General features: G+C 37.9%; 1 protein-coding gene and 1 long non-coding RNA gene across 2 annotated transcripts; one reads left to right on the top strand and one right to left on the bottom strand.

Moving 5' to 3' along the window:
- Window positions 1-31: 31 nt before the first annotated feature.
- fgf6.L (fibroblast growth factor 6 L homeolog) lies at window positions 32-16168 on the bottom strand. The gene is made up of 3 exons (XM_018251939.2): window positions 15862-16168; window positions 11686-11789; window positions 32-625 (listed from the first exon to the last, which is right to left on the bottom strand). The coding sequence occupies exons 1-3, from the start codon at window positions 16166-16168 to the stop codon at window positions 449-451; spliced, it is 588 nt and encodes a 195-aa protein (XP_018107428.1). The 3' UTR covers window positions 32-448.
- LOC108710782 lies at window positions 14171-16891 on the top strand. Its single transcript, XR_001934793.2, has 2 exons — window positions 14171-14260; window positions 15904-16891. It is a non-coding gene; the product is annotated as an uncharacterized LOC108710782 (long non-coding RNA).
- The last annotated feature ends 2745 nt before the right edge of the window (window positions 16892-19636 follow it).

Consider the following 19636-nt stretch of genomic DNA (forward strand, 5'->3'; position numbering starts at 1 on the left):
ATGAAACAGGAGGGTGATTTAGACAATTGGTTTGTTGGCAGTGTCTTGAGATCTAACAATCACCAACTAAAGATCTACTGGTAGATCCAGATCTACCTATTGGGCACCTCTGTTCTATGGAAAAGGGGTGTCTTGAAATACCATGAAGGTGTGGTAGAGCCAGAATAGGGCAGAGTAAATGTATTACATTCTTTAGGAGCAACCAACTATCTGGCCTTCTTGGAGATCATATGAAATCAAGGACAACACCATAGTGTTTCTGGTTTATAAATTGTATCTACGTAGTACAGTAAGTAGATTACCCATGGGTACTGGTTGTAATGGATCGAATACAAACATTTTGAGCCAAATATACATATATTCTGACACTGTATAAATGTGTTACCTGGGAGTTAAATCATATGTGCAAAATTAAATGTACATATTTCGCTGTAAGCATGATTCGTTCTTATATCCGTGGAAGAAAATGCGTCACTGTCATTGCGGGCGAGATTTTAGTTCCTCTTTTTATCCTCCCGTGTTTGCTTATTCCAAGATAAGCACCGTGATACAGTGCAGATTCGTAGGCATTGTAATTATTCAACAACAGGATTTCTTTAAACTTGCATTCATCCTGGAAGGTAGGCTGTTAAAGAAAAAGAATGCTATGAAGATGAGTGAGATTATATGGACAGTGCAGTAGGGAGAAAGCAAAACTGACTGAAGAAGCATGCATAGAAAATATAATAAACAAATGTAGTGTAAACACAACACACCAGAAAAGGAATAGCTGGAAAAATAAAAGATTACATTACGTGGTGTTATCCACAGACTAATGATTTCCTGAGACTTATTACTGGTATTAATCCTGTTGCTGAGGGAAATTACCAATAAATATATTAAAAAATAATTTAAAAATTTTTAGTATAGCATTATATCACAACATAAATTATTTTCATGGTTGCCCTTTAAATAAATTCAAGGTGCTAAATATCAATAGTTCCTTAATCATTGACTATGAAGACTTTCATTAATCCAGGTCATGGTATATCTAATATAAGTAATTCAAAAAACAACTGGACTTGCTGGGTAATTATTGAAGACGTTTCACTACTCATCTGAGCAGCTTCTCTCGGGTGAGTAGTGAGACATCTTCAGTAATTACCCTGCAAGTCCAGTTGTTTTTTGAATTACTTATATTAGATATTCCTTAATCATTGTGACCATGCTCTGGGACAAACACTCATCCATAATCTTGTAAATTTAATTTAGGCCACACACTTCTCAGAGACAAAATAAATCTCATAATAAAACAGTTGAGTGGGGCGATGTTTCTGTATCATGATACAAGACATATGGGGGCAGATTTACTAAAGAGCGAAGTGGCTAACGCTACTGCACAGGCGCCAATTCGCTGGCGAACTGTACTGCCGCTAGCGGTCATTTGCAGGTGACTTTTTGATCTGGCAACGGACGTTACTCCGAAAATTCACTAAAATGCGGATTTTATTGAACGTTAGCTCTTCCGCCAGAGTTGCCTTTGCCACCTCAGACCAGGCAAAGTACTATAAAGCAGCTAGATCTTCCTCAATCTTCTGTCACATACATCATATCCTGTGTGCTGAAAATACATTAGAGTTCAAAAAATGCTAGTGCGTTTTCCTTTTTTTAAGCAGGATTGGCTGCAAAAGACCTAACTTTTCTGGGTAAGCGGTTTTCTCCACACACTTTATGTACACATATGGAACATTAATTTTACAATGGGCTCATGTGTAAGGCATTAAATTAACTCTCTTGTCTTTTTTAAGGTTCCCTGTACATGTGTAATATAAACCGGTAACTTAAAACATTTGCAACAACATTTATAATAAAAACGTCCATACAACTTTAAATTTCCCGCCCTATGCAAATTGGAATTGGAAATCTATAGTAGAAAAGAAATACTAGCGTCCCACTCATGTAATCATGAACTATTCTGCCCTACACACAAACAGGACACTCTGGTGAGGAAAGATGGAGGCGCCCATGGCTGAAATCAGGTCTGGACTAAGATGCCATTTCAGGTACACAGAGGCCCAAACAGCCTCCCATCAGCCCAATAAATAGTGACTGTCTGTTGCATCTTACAGCAGCCCCTCTGGCATTTGCCTGAACCCACAGATTGCCAGTCTGAGCCTGGCTGCAATGCTGTGACATCGGTAAGCCAGATAGGCATTTGCCATTATCTCATCTTGTGTGAAATTCAAAATTAAAAAGATGCTAGTAACCCTAGATCAATGCCCACACATAAAGGGTCTTCTCCTGAGAGATTCTGGGTGCTCTATAATTGCCATATTGACTGATTTCTGGTTCTTGACCTTTCTGCTTCGACTCCTGACTACGCTGATCGCTGATCGATGCCTGCCCCTGACTTGACCATGATCTGCTTAGCCCTTTGCAAATTGGACTGTTTTCTGTCAGCCTACACACCAGAATCCTCCTTGGTCCCAACTTCAATCCACTAGAGCCACTAAGCCTCGATAGTATATTTGGCCATGGACCCTACTGAGGAAGCTCTCCCTGACTTGGAGAGAACTCTTCACTGCATGGTGATTCATGCAAAGGCCTATGAACCCCACATTCCTTCACCTCCTAGGTACAACAGGGATCCCCTGCCATCTCTCTGAGCATGAGAAACTCTGAAGACGTACAACTTGTTTGTAATAGACCTCTGAAGTTGGAAATCTGAAACACCAGGGGAATTACCTCTAACAGTTGAATCTCTGCATAAAGAAAAATTGTTCTTTTTCATTAATAATTGCCCTTCTGCTCCAGTGGTTTTGGGGTTATCATGGCTCGCTTACATAACCCCTCCATCTTCTGGTTTCCCAGCCAGATCTCTCATTGGCGTCCCTAGTTCCTCAAAAATTGTCTATACTCTAATGCTATTCATCGGATATATCTTGCCTCTGTTGATCTTCAGTCCTTGCCATCTACAAAGATTTATCTGATGTTTTATGTAAGAAATCTGCAAAACTCTTCCTCCTCATCAGCTTTACGACTACTCCATCGTTTTTATGCTGGAAACCATACTCCCTACAGGACACTCAAAGAAAGAGTAAATGAAAGAGTTTATTCAACATAATCTTCCGAGAGGGTTCATACGACCAACTCCAAGGTAGAGTTATATGCCTCAATAAGATAACTATGAAGAACCGCTATCCCCTACCCCTCATCTTTGAGTTAAAAGTAGTTAAAGATCTGTTATCTGGATACGAGTGAGGGACGAGTGGAAGATGGTTTTTAAAACCAGAGATGGGCATTATGAGTGTCTGGTGATGTATTTTGGTCTTTGTAATGTTCCTGCCGTATTCCAATAAATTTTTATGGATTTTCTGGTTTAACTTATGGATGTTTACTTAGACAACATTCTTGTTTTTTCCAAGGACTGTCAGTCACAGAGACCAGTGCATGAAGTGCTTCTTTTGAGGAAAAGCTCTCTTTATGCCAAACTGCAAATGTGTGTTTTTAAAGTCCCTAAGATTCGCTTCCTAGGCTATATTATCTCTCAGGAAGGGTTTGAAATGGATTCTGCCAAAGTCTCAGCAATACAGGATTGGCCTCTTCCTACCAGCACCAAGGCCATACAGAGCTTTATTGGTTTTGCCAACTGCTACAGGTACTTTTGCAAGGGCTTTTCCACACTCATCGCTTCTATCTTGGCACTCATGCCCAAGAGTTGGAACACTAACCCTTGGCCTTGGCCTGGGACATCTGGAACCTAGTCAACCTTCTTTATTGAAGTGGACGCATACACTATTGGCACAAGAACTATCTTGTCCCAAAGGCAATTGTCAGATGGGAAAATTCATCCTTGTGCCTATTTCTCTAAAAAGTTTTCCACTGCCGAACAGAGACCGAGATTTTCTCGCTGTCAAGGTAGCCTTGGAAGAATGGTGACCTTTCATTGAAGTTTCACGGCCCATTGCTATTGCTGCCAATCATAAGAACTATACATACAAACCTTAAAGAGATTGAATCCGCGACAGTCTTCGTGGGCACTCTACTTTTCCTCTGGTCGAAGACCAGAAATAGTATGAGGTAGAAAAAATTCTTGACTAGATTCTCCAGAGGTTCCTTCTAATGTTTTGGAAAGACTTTGGTCCTGAGGAGTGTTCCTAAGTAAAACATGGCAATGTCCATGCTCCTCGTTTGATTTGTGACTTCTACAAACAGTTCCCTCACAAAACTGGCAATGGTGGTCTGGTGCCCCACCTAGAGGAGGGGGTAATATCAGTAGCATTCTGGTTAGGAGAGTTCCACTCCATATTAAAGGTGGCATAGAGTTGCGCCGGCATGTGACATCATCACGCCTGGTGTGAAATTCAAAGTTAGAAGAACAACATTAACCCGGGTTAAATGCCTGAATATAGGTTATTCTCCATCTTTTTGGCTGATTTCTGGTTCTAGATCCTTCTGCTTCAACTCTTGACTACTTTGGTTGCTGCCTGCCCCTAACTTCTTGCCTGGATATTGACCTTGATCTGCTTAACCCACTGTGTACCGCAAATTAGACTATTTCCGGTGAGTCTGCATTCCAGCTTCCTTCTTGGTACCGACTCCAACCTACTGGAGCCACTAGGCATTGACAATCAATTCTCAATGTCAATGACTTGGTAAAAGACAGAATTATTAATCAATTATATTTTTAAGCTAAACCCATCAGCCCCAAAATGAAAGGATAGAGGTCATATACTGGTATGAAGGCAACGCCAGAGTTACTATTTATTGTTTTGCTACCCTGAAGCATGACTAAGCTTACAAATGTATCAGAGCAACTAAGAACTTCTCAGGACAGCCTTCCAGTGAGTGGTTGCCCCAGTGGCAAATAACTGGAGTCACCATTTCTCCTTTTTCCTCCAGTGAGTGGTTGCCCCAGTGGAAAATAACTGGATTTACCATTTCTCCTTTGCCTCAGCATTCAGAAGTACAACTTATTAATGTACCTCCTTGAGGCACCTAATAACTTTTCCCATTCATCTTGCTTAACAATATCAACCTCCACCTGATGGGGCTTACAGGAATATTAAGCAACCAACTCTTGTGGCATCACTTGGTTTCCCTTCTTCCATCAAAGCCAGCAAAGCATTATGTTACTGTGAAGATTAAAGTGTGTTTGGTGTTTCACATAATATGAAGTGGTTATTTCATATCTGGCTCCTAACATGTGCACAAACATGTGCCAAGCTGATGCCGCGATGTGGATAATCCTTAACTCTAATAGCTAAAAGAGTCTTAAATTGCACCTTCATATCTATGGATGAAGTAAGGCATCGATAATAGATTCAACTAGAAATGATATGACGTAGGTCCCTGCAATGGTATCCCTGTATACTTCTATGCTGAGTGACCTTACCCGTGAAGTCGACTAGGGTATGATTGGGTGGCTTCGCAAGGACACTTTAAAAGCTTATTATTTGTAAAGGATAAGAGTGTGTTATGACAGACGGTGCCTGAGTGTCTGCACCCAACAATAAATCTCGTTCTTCAGCTTTCAGCCTGTGCGGGTCAGATGCCACCTGTTTCCCTTATACTCTCCACTTGCTGATATACATTAGCAAGGCTCTCTTTTATTCGCCTGTTACATATTTATAGTGCAATTTATATTTGCCAACAGATACACTAAATGCAACCCGATACACAGACCAGAGCTGTGATACATTTTATATTTAAAATGACCACATGGCAAATAATCAGTAAATCCCCCCTGACTCGATTAAAAGACTGATACATATGTAGCTTGATATATTCTCAAGTATTCTAGGTTTCTTGGACCAGCTGACTACCAGAGGGGGTTTGTGAGTATAATGGTAAGACTACAAGAATGTGACAGTAAAGGGAGACTAATACTTTATAGAGGTTTCTGCTGCATAGAAGAGCATGGCTACAGAGGTAGATACAGAGATAATCACAATTATAGGAGCAAGAGGATAAAAATAGAAGCTTCCCTAAGAAAAATACTAACTCCCATCCATCAACACAACCAATTAGCCCCTCAAAACACCATGCGACCGTGCATGCCTGACTACGTGCATCAATAACCTTGTGTTATGTGAAACCATCATGTTTTCTGCTGGGTATGAAACGGCTGCAAGAATGAGCAGCCAAATGAGTTGATTTACTGTGTATTTACATCGAATTTGTATTGATATTTTATACAGAGAATGAAAAGCATTGCCCTTCCTTTATTTTCATTTATAATACAAAGAAACACATTTCCTAAAAACTCAGAGAAATATCATGCCTTAGTCAAATTTTTAAGTACAGGTATTGGATCCCGTATCCAGAAAACCCATTATCCAAAAAGCTATGAATTATGGAAAGGCTGCCTCCCATAGACTCCTTTTTATCCAAATAATCCAAATTTTTTAAAAATTATTCCCTTTTTCTCTGTAATAAACTGTACCTTGTACTTAATCCCAAATAAGATATAATTAATCCTTATTTGAAGCAGAATCAGCCTATTGGTTTTTTTTAATGTTTATATGATTTTCTAGTAGATTTAAGGTATGAAGATCCAAATTAAGGAATTCTGTTATCTGGAAAACCCCAGGTCCTGCGCTTTCTGGATAATAGGTCCCATATCTGTACTATCCCAGGGGCAGTTACATGTATAATACCCCAAAACACATGGTAGGATAAATGCAGTGTTGGTTTTATATATAATACCCCAGAATACATAGCAAATTTAGCCAATATTGCCTTAGAAACCTTTTGTTTTACTTGGTGTTAAGAATTTTCAGAAAGCTGCTGAGATTTTTTAATTGGAATGGCAATATTTTATATTATAAATTACTATTTAGCTTATCACTCAAAGAGTTCTGCATTAAATGGAGACTAAATGGAAACAAAATGAAACAAACAGGCAGATAATTTATATACAGGTAGAGGATCTGTTATCCAGAAGCCTATTATCCAGGCACCATTTTATCCAAATAATCCATATTTTTAAAAATGTTTTCCTTTTTCTCTGTAATAATAAAACAGTACCTTATACTTGATCCAAACTAAGATATAATTAATCCTTATTGGAAGCAAAACCAGCCTATTGGGTTTATTTAATATTTACATGATTATCTAGTAGACTTAACGGGGTTGTTCACCTTTGAGTTAACTTTTAGTATAATGTAGAGAGTGATATCCTGAGACAATTTGCAATTGGTTGACATTTTATTATTTAAGTTTTTTTTAGCTATTTAGCTTTTTATTCAGCAGCTCTTCAATTTGCATTTTAAGCAGTCTGGTAGCTAGGGTCCAAGTGGCCCTAGCAACCATGCATTAATTTGAATAAGAGACTGGAATATGAATAGGAGAGAATAGAGAAACACTGTCTTGCATTTCCAGTAATTTGCCCTATTGTTTGGACCAATTTCCACCAGGTTTTTCCCAACTGTTACAGTTTTTACAATACTTCTACTACATTATTCAATTTTATAATGCCACAAACGTTAAAAAAATAATAAAATAATCTAATTCAAACAATGTGCCTCACGAGGAAACTTCGGACGACTTCGGAAAACGAATCGATCCGAGTGCCATCCAGCCGGCGATTTCGATTCTAGCCAGCAGGAAGGCATTTTGTGGAGATTTGTTGCTGGACGAATAAATCTCCTTGAATCTTAGCGTGTGCCCCTACCCTAATATGAAGGAAAAAAACAAACAAACCCCTGGGTGAAAATTATTTCTCGCCCCAAAGTTAGTTGAGCAATTACTATTTATTGTTGCAGTATGTGAATAATTGCCTGATGTAGATCATAAATTCTGCAGTGCCGACAGTCAGGGACTTCACTGCCACTGACATCAGTTTTACATTTCCAGGTTCCCCTTTGATCTATGACGTCTGTTGTCTTGCAACATGTGGTGTGATAAGATCAAAGGCCCCCCCCAACAAGAACAGGGCTAAAGACTGAAATGGGTTAAAGGGACATGTATTATAGAGCTACATTAACAATGTATAAACAATTAAATGTAAACTCTATAGTTTTGAAGTTATATAAAATAAACAAATAACATATATATATATATATCATACCTCCCAACTGTCCCTTTTTTGGAGGGACAGTCCCTCTTTTGACAGCTCAACCCGCAGTCCCTTATTTGTACTGGAAAGTCCCTATTTTCTCTGCACTGAACAGCCAGAAAAAGAAACAAAGTTTCTCACGTAATTAGCTTTTAGCAGAGAACACAGAACAGGTAACAGGTGCACATAAGATACTTTGTAACAATTTTGAGACACAAAAAAACAGTTTAGATAAGGAGAATTATTTTCAAACTTTCATAATCTGGCAAATGTTGTAAAATGAACACGGTAATTAGGAGGTGTGGTCACAGAAAGGGGCGTGGTCCAAAAATTTTTGCTGCGCTACGTGCGGAAAAATTTTTTGTCCCTCTTTTTACTTCCAAAAAGTTGGGAGGTATGAGATATATATATATATATACAGGTATGGGTCCTGTTATCCAGAATGCACAGGACCTGGGGTTTTCTGGATAAGGGATCTTTCCCTAATTTGGATCTCCGTACCCGAGGTCTACTAAAAAAATAATTTTAACATTAAACCAAAAAGGAATGCGTTTGCACCCAATTGGGATTTATTAAACTTTGTTGGGATATATATATAAATATATAGGATATATATATAGGTATGGGACCTGTTATCCAGAATGCTCTGGACCTGGGGTTTTACTGATAGAGGATCTTTTTGTAATTTGGATCTTTATACCATAAGTCTACTAGAAAATCATGTAAACATTAAATAAACCCAATAGGCTGGTTTTGCTTCGAAAAAGGATTAATGATATCTTAGTTGTGCTCAAATACTAGGTACTGTTTTATTATTAAAGAGAAAAAGGAATAATTTTAAAAAACTGGATTATTTAGATAAAATGGAGTCTATGGGAGACAGCCATTCCGTAATTTGGAGCTTTCTGGATAATGGGGGGGTTTCCGGATCATGGATCCCATACCTGTACATATATATACAGTATCTATATATATATATATATATACATACATACATATTAAATATTATCTCTCTGACCTAGTATTTATACAAATCACTGGTCTCAAGGGAAATATAACCTTCTAAATACATTTTAATGTTTGAGAGTCATTTTAAAACTTGTCTCTCTACCTCTCTTTAATTTCCATGGAAGGATGCAATGCCTTTTTCTTTTACGGCTGAACTCCATCCCCACCCCCTAAAAAATGCTGCAAAATTGATCACAAATTCTCCAGGAGAGGTTTCTACAAGGGGCACAAAATAACAAAATAACCTTGCACATAGCCAAACTGAAATGTTCTTAATGGTAACTTCCCTTCTAATTAACAAAAAGCTATAACATTTACAAATCGGCAGAACATGTGAAACTTTATGATAAATAACCCTTTATTTTAAAAGGAAACAAAATAATTTGGTGCTACCCTGCATCTGTCAAATTAAAATAGGGCTTTTTGTGCTCAGTAGTGACTCTATTCTATTCCTTTGCCTAAATCACAGGCAACATAAAGAATGTGTCAGTAAATTGCCTTTATCGCCAAATCTGTTATCTAAAAAAAGCTCAGAAATAATTGATTTCCTTTTCACACTATAATAATAATAATAATAATAATAAAACAATACCTTATACTTGGTGGTACACAATCCTAATTGGGTTAATTTCACGTTTAAATAATTTTTAGCGGTATGGTGAGTCAAACGGCAGAAAGATCCCCAGGTCCTAAGGATTTTGGATAACAGATCCTATAACTGCATTATATTTCGCATTACTATACTGAGATTATACATCATTAAAATCAATCCCTGTCCCAGCAGAATGTATAAGGTCCATATCACGTTCACACTATGGTCAGTTTTACCAGCCTGAATATTGTTGGAGTGTGGGAGGAACCCACACAAGCATGGGGAGAAAAAAAAAAGAATTGCAGTGATCAGGGTGGCATTGAGTCTAGGACACCAGCAATGATTATTATCAGGAACATTAAAACAACAAATTGTGTCAAATACATGGGATAAGCTAAACTTGATTTGTAATAGCAACAAATCATATATTACGGATACAAGACAGATGCGCAACAAAAATAATCTACATAGATTTATATAAAGTAATATAAGCCTTTCATATCAGTGTTGCACCACTAAACATGTTGCTAGACTACAACTCCCAGCATCCTTCAGCCTATTAGCAAGGATTACAACACACTGGGAGCTGTGGTCATAAAACAATATGATGAATTCTTAAAGCAACATTGCATACTAAGACATAAAGCCCTCCATAGCAAGTGGCTCAAAATGCAAGAAAATCCTACAATGAGAATCCCCTCTCTTTTCAGTGTTAGAATATTGTCACTTTTTTTTTTACACTTAAGCAATGCTCTTTCTGACTTTCTGAAGTTTAATGTGGGCAAGCAAGTTGCATAGTAATGCCAATATGTTAGATTACAATGAGATGACTGAAATCACTAGCAGGGAAGAGTCTTTTTGCACCTGTAATAATGTTTCAGATGTTTTAAAGTGGTTTTACCTCCTCTTTCATGGGAATGTACAGTGATTATTCTCTGAAAAACGTTCCCATTGCCCTTTCCAGTTATGCTAAGTACATCGCCCATAAGTAGGGGCTTAACTACAGAGGAAGCAGATCCTTTGGCTGCAGGGGGACCCAGGAGCTGCAGGGGCCCCATGAGGCCCTAATTCAAATACAATTTCAATAAATTTTGATAAAACATTTTGGGGGCCTGAAAAATAATTTGCTGTAGGTAATATCTAGTTACACCACTGCCCAGAATAATACTGCATATCATATTCTTTATTGCAATTTTGACTTTGCTGAGATCTATACTAGGGTCTAAACTACACGTAGATGTGGATTCTCCAGCAAGAATCATCCATACTAGAGCTTTGCTAGTCATATCAATGTTGTCCAACATTTCCATACTTGCCTGTACTGGTATGGAATCATTTATACAGAAACCCATTATCCAGAAAGCTCCAAATTATGGAAAGTCTGTCTCCCATAGAACCATTTTATCCAAATGACCCAAATTTTTTAAAAAGATTTCCTTTTTCTCTGTAATAATAAAACAGGACCTTGTTCTTGATCTAAACTAAGATATAATTATTCTTTATTGGAAGCAAAACCAGCCTATCCGGTTTATTTAACGTTTACATGATTCCCTAGACTTAAGGTATGAAGATCCAAATTACAGAAAGATCCACTATCTGGAAAACCCCAGGTCCTGAGCTTTCTGGATAACAGGTCCCATACCTGTATTATACTGTAATTAAACTTCAAGAGGGCAGATAAAGCGCTGTTTAGGTGTTCAAACCTAGAACGATTATGTTTTTAATACCTAATGACGATCATATGAAACAAAATACAGGGAGTAGGAGAGAGAAAGACAAATACATTTCTTTAGAGAAACTGTCTATCAAAGGGTAAGTAGATAATTATTCAACCACAAATTCTCGCTAAAATACTTGGAAAAGCTTATGAGGCATTACTCACTGATACATATTCATATTTCATCAATTAAATAAAATATCATCAATACAATATAGTATATTTAATATTTTTCCTGTTTAAACCCTATGAAAAGAATGAATCAAATTAATACCCCCGTCCCAGCAAAAAGAAACCCGACCCTACAAGTAAAACCATGTGTTTACTTACCGAAGCATATATTCTGCCCTTGCTGTTCATAGCCACAAACAGGTCACTTTTCACACCAAACAAGCTAATAATCCCTCGATCTACAGTTGAAATTTCTAACAGACCTAAGCAAACAAAACAGCTTAACGTTATTTGTTGAATTGGTATATTCCCGTCCAAATATTTATACAGAAAGGGTTACAACAAAATGAGAAATACAAGTGACAATATTCTTTGCACATATGAGATTCCACATTCCCTTTGTCCTTAAAGCTCCAACATACAGCACTGGCATTTGTCACAGAGTCCCAAAATATTTATCATTTATAATTGAAAGATTCATGAAAGACTGAACTTGGTAATCCAGAAAGATTCCCAACAGTTTAATCTTTTCTTAAATCTATTAAAATATTTTTTTAAGGAACTGACAATTTTGTCACATGAGATACAGGTATTGGATCCCATTTTCCCTAATACTTTATCCAGAAATCTCCCAATTACAAGAAGCCCACCCCCCATAGAGGAAGTCCAATATAGACAAAATTTCTGCACCTCTTCTCCTTTCCTATGGTACTCCTGCCTCCCATAGAGTACATTTAAGCAAATAATTATTATTTTAAAAAATGATTTCCTTTTTCTCTGTAATAATAAGACAATATTATATTTACAACAGTCTTTTACTTGATCTTGTATAACATGCATGAATCAAAACAATCCTAATGGATTTATTTTAATATTTACCTTTTTTATCAAGGTATTGTGATCCAATAAGGGATCCAAAGATCCCTTCTCCAGAAAACCCCAAATCTCAAGCATTCTGGATAATAGATCCTATACCTGTACTTGTGTCAGTTTGTCAGAATGTGTTCAACATTATTCTGTGATTCTGTGATTATTATGTTCCTCCCAATATGTACTTTGAATTCCTAATTGAAAGAAAATATGTGGAAAAAGTATTCTGACAATTCTTTTCCATGTTGGAATGATTTATTTCCAGCACAATTAAAAGGGTAGTTGACCTTTAGTTTAACTTTTATAATGTTTTATATTGCCCTTTTCTTAACTTTTTTTTTTTTTTTTAATTATCTCTCTTTCTCTTGTGTCTCTTTGTAGCTTTCATATGGGGTCACTGATCCCCTGCAGCCAGAACAGAATTGCAGTATTGGTTATTGATTGTATTTTTTTACCTTATCCAATGTATACAACTATTTATTGTACAGTGCTGCAAATAATAGCACTTATGTGTTGTTGTTAATAATAATAATAATAATAATAATCTCTTTTATAACTGGCACTTATTGATACTGTTCATAAAAAGACATATAAATGCATGGTTCATGAAACAACGATGCAGGGGATACAGGTATATATGGCCCTGGCCTAGCCACTCGCCAGTAGTGAATTCAAGAAAAAAATTGCAAATACCTGTGCTTGCTTTCAAAAGGGGTGCTCCCAAAAGAGGAAAAAATGTGGGAGACTATGTGGTACACACTGATATGCAACCCCCAGTAGTAACCAAGCAGAGATTTCTGGGTAAACCAGTAATAGGGACGTTTCCCTGTCTCTCATGCCAGAATTGCAACAGCATTATAAAGGGGGACACTGTATCACACCCCACACGAGGAACTCCGATTAAATTACGAGGGTACCATACGTGTTTATCCAAAAATTTAATTTATTTTTTAAAATGCCCTTGTGGAATGGGGTATGTAGGGAAGACAAACAGATCAGTGAGACTACGCCTAAATGAACATCGAAGTTCAATTAAGAATGCACACACAAAAGCTACCACGGTCGGTCAACATTGGCTTGACCATAGACATAATGTTTCGCAATTGAGGTGGCAAGTGTTAGAAGAAGTTAGCCCCAGACATATTAATTCGGAGAAAAAACTATTACAGCGGGAATGTTTTTGGATATGGAAGCTGGGGACCCTAGCCCCTAAGGGGCTGAACGAGAGTTGGGGTCTTAACTGTTTTCTTTAAGCCTATAACAGGGTGCTAGTGGTGTTAATCTGTCAGTGCCATTATTAATTTGTCTATATTTTCCTTACAGCCTTAAAATAAGGAACATCTACAATAAGAAGTGAGATATATGCATCTTCCAGCTAATTGTACTATAGTCAGTGAGTAACAAGCATCAGTACGTTTTTGAAACTATGATATTGTAAAGTGTAAATAGTGTTTTTGTAAGTATGGATCATATCACTCAGGTTGATTAATAATTGGTTAATGCTACCACTGGTAAAATAGAGAATAATAACTCACGTACACATGATTTAAGGAGGGTTTTAGTAATTTTAATCAATTTGTAGGATATTTATAAAGACAGTCACATTGTTAAACAGGTTGTAAAATTGATATTGATACTTTTGTTATGCTTTTAACATTGTTGCACTACTATTTAAATAATTTTAAAGTATTTTGTATCGACCACCACAAGAGGTCGCTGTTTAAATGTCTATAAATATGCACATGCTCTATGGTTGGGTATCACTGAGGAAGGGCCATGCGGTCCCGAAACGTTTGATCAATTGTAAAGTGTCTGGAAGCACCTTGAATAAATGTGGGAGCCCCCCTTTTGAAAGCAAGCACAGGTATTGGCAATTTTTTTCTTGAATATAAATGCATGGTGCCTCACATTAGATACTTTATCCAGAAAACTCCAGGCCCTGCGCATTCTGCATAAGCGATCCTATACCTGTTCATATAATACTGCATATGTTTTCTCCTGCAAACTGTGGAGCCATATTTCCCAGGCATCTGATTTCCTTTGGGCATAGTGCAATGGAGCATTTTCTCTAAAGTTTGTTTACAGGATTACATTGCCTATTAAAGGGCCAGTTCTGCCTTGGAGAAACACCTACTATGTAATCTAAGGCGTAATTATTATTTTTAATAGTTTATCTTGCATTGTACAATTTATGCTCCATACTGGCACAGAAATGACTGCCGAGTTACTATGGTGAGCCCCCATAGCAACCTGATAACATTTTAAATTGCAAGAATCAACACCATAAAAATTAAAGGCCAAGTGCCAATTGTCTTATGAAGCCATTGTCTGCAACATACTGAAGTTAATTGTAAGCAGAACTTATAATATCATGATGCAGATTGTTGGTGGCATTGGTTTGGCAGTACCTGTTTTCTAGGTTAAAAAGTTAAAGGCATTCACAAACATTGTTCACTTTTAATCTAATTTAACTCTTAGTTTGATATAGAGAGTGATATTCTGAGAAAATTTGCAACTATTTTTCTTTTTTATTATTTGTGTTTTGCTTTTTATTCAGCGGCTCTCCAGTCGAAACAATCTGGTTGCTAGGGTCCAAATTACCCTAGCGACCAACCATGCATTGATTTGAGAGACTGGAATATGAGTGGGAGAGGGGCTGAGTAATAAAAAGTAGCAATAACAATACATGTGTAGCCTTACAGAGCATTTGTTTATTTATATGGGATCAGTGACCCCCATTTGAAAGCTGGAAAGCAGAAGCTGAGTCAGAAGAAGAATGAAAATCATTCAAAAACTATAACAAAAAGAAAAACAATGAAGACTAGTTGAGACGTTGCTTTATAATTAGCCATTCTATAACATACTAATAGGTAACCTAAAGGTGATCCACACTTTAATGTCATAAAAGTGTACAATAAGTACATTTTACAGAAAAAAAAGCCCAGATGGTATTGCATATGATATCTCCCGAAGGCTGTTGGATAATCATCCTAGCTTTATACGTCTGCCCAAGAATGCCAAAAAGGCAACACATTTGTAATTTGGAATGCCTACATGTCTAACATTCTTTAGAGTACGTTTCTGTCAATGTTATCACAGCTTCTATATATCAACAATGTGTAAAATAAATAGCTTTCCATCCACAATAATTACATTCTGCACCATAGTCTTAATCTGTAAATGGGAATGCCTTCATTAATCCCAGGCGATAAAAAGGGGTTTCGCATGCACCCAAATCTTATTATTTCCTTTCATACAGTTGTTCACGAACAATAAGTATAGAGAATGAAGTTCAGCAAACTAGAGTATATTAATAGCTGGTTTAAAAAAGAAAGATATTTTGCACTAGGTATCATATGATGTTTGAGCTAAAAGGTATCAATTGCTCACAAACCATTACTGATATTGTAATTACTAATCCAGGTTGATTTAAAAGAATAATTTTTTTGATAGCATAAAACTCACTGTAAGGATTTTCATTATGAACCCCACTTATGCTTCCATCAGGGAGAATTTGAAGGTGAAATCCAATTCCCACATTGCAGTAAAGCCTTCTGTGTCTCTTGATTCCGAGCAAATAGTCGCTCTTCCATGTTACATCCAATGTATCCGGAGGCATCCCAAGTGACCTGGCAAAAAGTGACCCCCATCTTCTTTCAAGTAAAGTTCCGTTATCTCTGATTGGAAGAGGATACGACGGAACAATCCCCACCAGAAAACATAGGACGACAACAGTAGACAACGTCCAGTGAATGCCGCCTCTGTGGGACATAGTGATGGGAAGCCTTTGGGAAACGGCAACCCAGTGCAACTTCTGGACACGTGGTCAGAATTAATGGCCCTAAAAATACCTCCCTTCTTGTTTTTCTCTCTTTAGCATGGCGGCAAAGGATTATTTTTGGCAAGCAGAAAGAGATAGCTGACATCAAACTAAAGCCTTGAAACAGTTGAGTAGGGAAGATAGAGAGATCAGGAAACATCAAAGTGTTGGGGACCATGTTTTAGAGTTCCTGATTTCCAATCTAGGGCTACCTAGATATATTAGCCTGACCTATCTTTATAGATCAGAGGCTGGCCTATTCCACAGCATCATTCTGACATCAGCGGCATGCCGAGGATAAAATAGCAGCACAGTAATGCCCGTACCACTGACCTGCTCTCCCCAAAGCCTGCTGTGAGCTGAAATAAATGTCTCCACTAGACATCGGAACAACTATCTGCAGTTATAATATGTATATGAAGGAACCCTTCAAGGTCCAAACTTGTGTGATGGTCATATGTCTGGCAGGCACTTTCCTTATTTAGAGAAGGAGAGTAAAAGCAGTTCTTTGCCTCATCACCGAGCAATGATAATCTTGCAAGCCACTTCCTCACTGCTCTGTCCCCTGAGTTAACATTAGGGTAGCTAAATATCAGTCAAGGCTAAGGGAAGCAACATCTCTGCCCTGCATGACTGGAAGTGTGAACTGGCAATAAATTCTCATTTGTAATAAGAGGAATGGGGGAATCACTTTAAAGGATTATTATTTTAAAATTCCCTGCTGGAGGAATTCCTGAACATAAGGCATACTTTATATAGGCTGGGGAACTACTGTAGCTGTAATATACAGTGATATAAAGTGGAACCTACAACATACGTGAGAGAATTATAGAAAGATGCACTCTACACAAAAACGTTGTGTTTCTTCAGACATATACACACGCATATATATTTGTGTGTATGTATAGATAGAATATATATGTTGTATAAACAGGGGGAATATGTTTTATGTTGCACACCCTTTTTTTCTGTCAACACACTTTCCGCTGCTGTGTAAGACAGAGCAGGATGAGTAAGTGCTATTAATGCTATTTCTAATGGCAAGATATTCCCCTCATTTAGCCATGATCATTCAGTTGACTTTATGTAATAAAAAAGGAGCATAAGCACTACCTTTGCAGGGGGCAAATCCCTGAGGGGAGACATTGGAGGGTGGCATGGTAATATTTGGGCAGATCCATGACATCAAGCGGTGAGCCAGTGATATTGAAGAGCAGGGCTGTGACATCACATGGTTGAAAACAGGTGGCCAGCCATTGCTGGTTAGGGTTGGGTGCAGGACAGATGGGGGAAGTACACTACTCCACTGCTCCAGAGGTACAAAAAGTAGTAGCATGGAGTGCAAGAAAATGCGGCTACAGGTTGGGTGCAGGTCCTACAATGACAAAATTCTGTGGGTTAGTATCGGGTGCAGATTAAGGTTTTGCAGGTTAGGATTGGGTACGGGTTAAGGTTTTGCAGGTTAGGATCTGGTGCTGGTTGAGTTTTTCCTAAGCGTCACATCATTATTAGGCAGTATGTCAGTAACCCATAGCAAAAAAATCAGGGATTAGCAGTTTTCAGCCAGTTGCAGGTAAAACAATGAATACAACAATTTGATTGGTTGTCATGGGTTGTCATGCCCAGAAGCAAATTTCCCCCCAAAATGTTTTAAACTTTAGAGCCCCATGCTGTGTAATTTAAAACCACCTTTATGTCTGGCTGAGACCGGGCGGGGGGCGGGTCTGTGACGTCAGTGGGCGTGTATGTGGCATCAGTGGGTAGACCCGTGACGTCAGTGGGCAGGGCTATTGGCCGATTGCCATGTCAATCAAGGGAATCCCGCCCGGTTTTCCTTATTTGGAAAACCAGGTAGGAAATATAGACCCGGGCAGCCCCTCAAAAACTCTAACCCTATCTGAACTATAAATATAAATGTATTTTATTTCACAGATCGAAAGTCCTGTAGTGTATTGTAACCCCTCCCTCAACCTGTTCCATTGTGAAGTGATGACCCTCTGATTTCCATAGTGGGTGGTGCACAAATACTCTTGGGAAAGCAGAGGGACTTCAAGTTCCAAAATCCATCCCTTCAACATGGAACATGGTAAGGTCACATTACACTAAGAGCATAAGGAGGCTCTGTGAGTCAGAGACGGCAATGTTAAAAAAGTATTTACATATATACATTTTGGGCAGTTCACATATTTTATGTTTATGTACATTTTTTTCATAAACCCAACAGAATTAGATCATGAAAAAAGCATGGGGTGGTAGAGCCTCTGCATGCATATTGCCCCTTAAAACTAGGAGAATGTTATTTCAAGCATTGTTGCTAATTCCATCGCAGACAATAGAAATTTCCAAATAGGATAAGGAACCCCTCCCATTGACTTATATAGAACCATGGCAGGTCTGAGATGGCGGATTTTCATATTCTGAATTTTTGCAGCATCGGACTTTAATAAATCTTGAAAAATTCAAGTTTTTTTCCATTAAAAATTCAGAATTCATAGTAGAAAAACTCAGATTTTTCGAGTTTTTTCCATTCGGACTTTAATAAATAAGCCTCTTACAGTTCAATATTATAAAGAATCGAAAATATTGATGGCAGTAAGTGCTATTATCTACATGATTTAGTCTCATAATTATTACTCTTGATGCTTGCCCATAAATATATCCCCTTGTATACCTGATCCCCTTAGTAAAGCCACTGAACAGGACTTGCATTCATGTTGGCACTGCACCCAGCCACACAGGAGTCTGTCCCTGCGCGTGGGAAGAAGCAATACTGAAAAGGGCTAATGTTCATAACATAAATACCATCTGCTAGGGAGATCTGGCATCTCATCACGAGAAGACGTGCTGAATCCCTCACTGTAGGTTTTATATGCTTGGCACGAGTCAGAAACAGTTTTATAGCCTGATAATTGTTGTTCTTTTCAGGCAAGGCACAAGCATTTGAATGGGCAGCTGCTCAAATGGATCTCTACTGTGTTAGAGGTCAAATGAACCTAAAGCCAGACAAAGATCTATTTATTTAGGCGCCATTTGTTCCCACTGTTGCAGGCATGGAATTCTGGTCTTGACCTCTCTTCTCGGAAAGGTCTTGAGGTTTTGTATGAAGGTATGGGGTTACCTTGCTGCTTCTACAGCACCTTCTCTCTGCAGCCTAGAGGGTCCTAGTGCTCCACTTAAGTATCCATCTGGAGACACTTCTGTAATAAGTTCAGTTTATTGTACAAATGGTAGGTAGTATCACACATATAACATTTATTTGGTGCACAAAACAATCATAAATGTTTCCAAAATTTTAAAGAATCAACCACACAAAAAGGACAGAAGTATCTCAGTGCTTCATGGTTCCTGTGCTCTTCCTTCCTAACGCGTTTTGTGTCATTGGATGCTTCATCAGAGGAGGTGACAACTTTTATATTGTCC

This window comes from Xenopus laevis, chromosome 3L (genome assembly GCF_017654675.1).
Source record: "Xenopus laevis strain J_2021 chromosome 3L, Xenopus_laevis_v10.1, whole genome shotgun sequence".
Lineage (NCBI taxonomy): Eukaryota > Metazoa > Chordata > Amphibia > Anura > Pipidae > Xenopus > Xenopus laevis.

What these genes read in the sequence shown, in the direction of transcription:
- fgf6.L (XM_018251939.2), bottom strand. Translation starts at nt 16,168, where the DNA reads ATGTCCCACAGAGGCGGCATTCACTGGACGTTGTCTACTGTTGTCGTC. An exon ending in TCATAATGAAAATCCTTACA is followed by an intron (nt 11,790 to 15,861) that starts GTGAGTTTTATG and finishes TTGTTTGCTTAG; the next exon opens with GTCTGTTAGAAATTTCAACT. An exon ending in AGGGCAGAATATATGCTTCG is followed by an intron (nt 626 to 11,685) that starts GTAAGTAAACAC and finishes TTTCTTTAACAG; the next exon opens with CCTACCTTCCAGGATGAATG.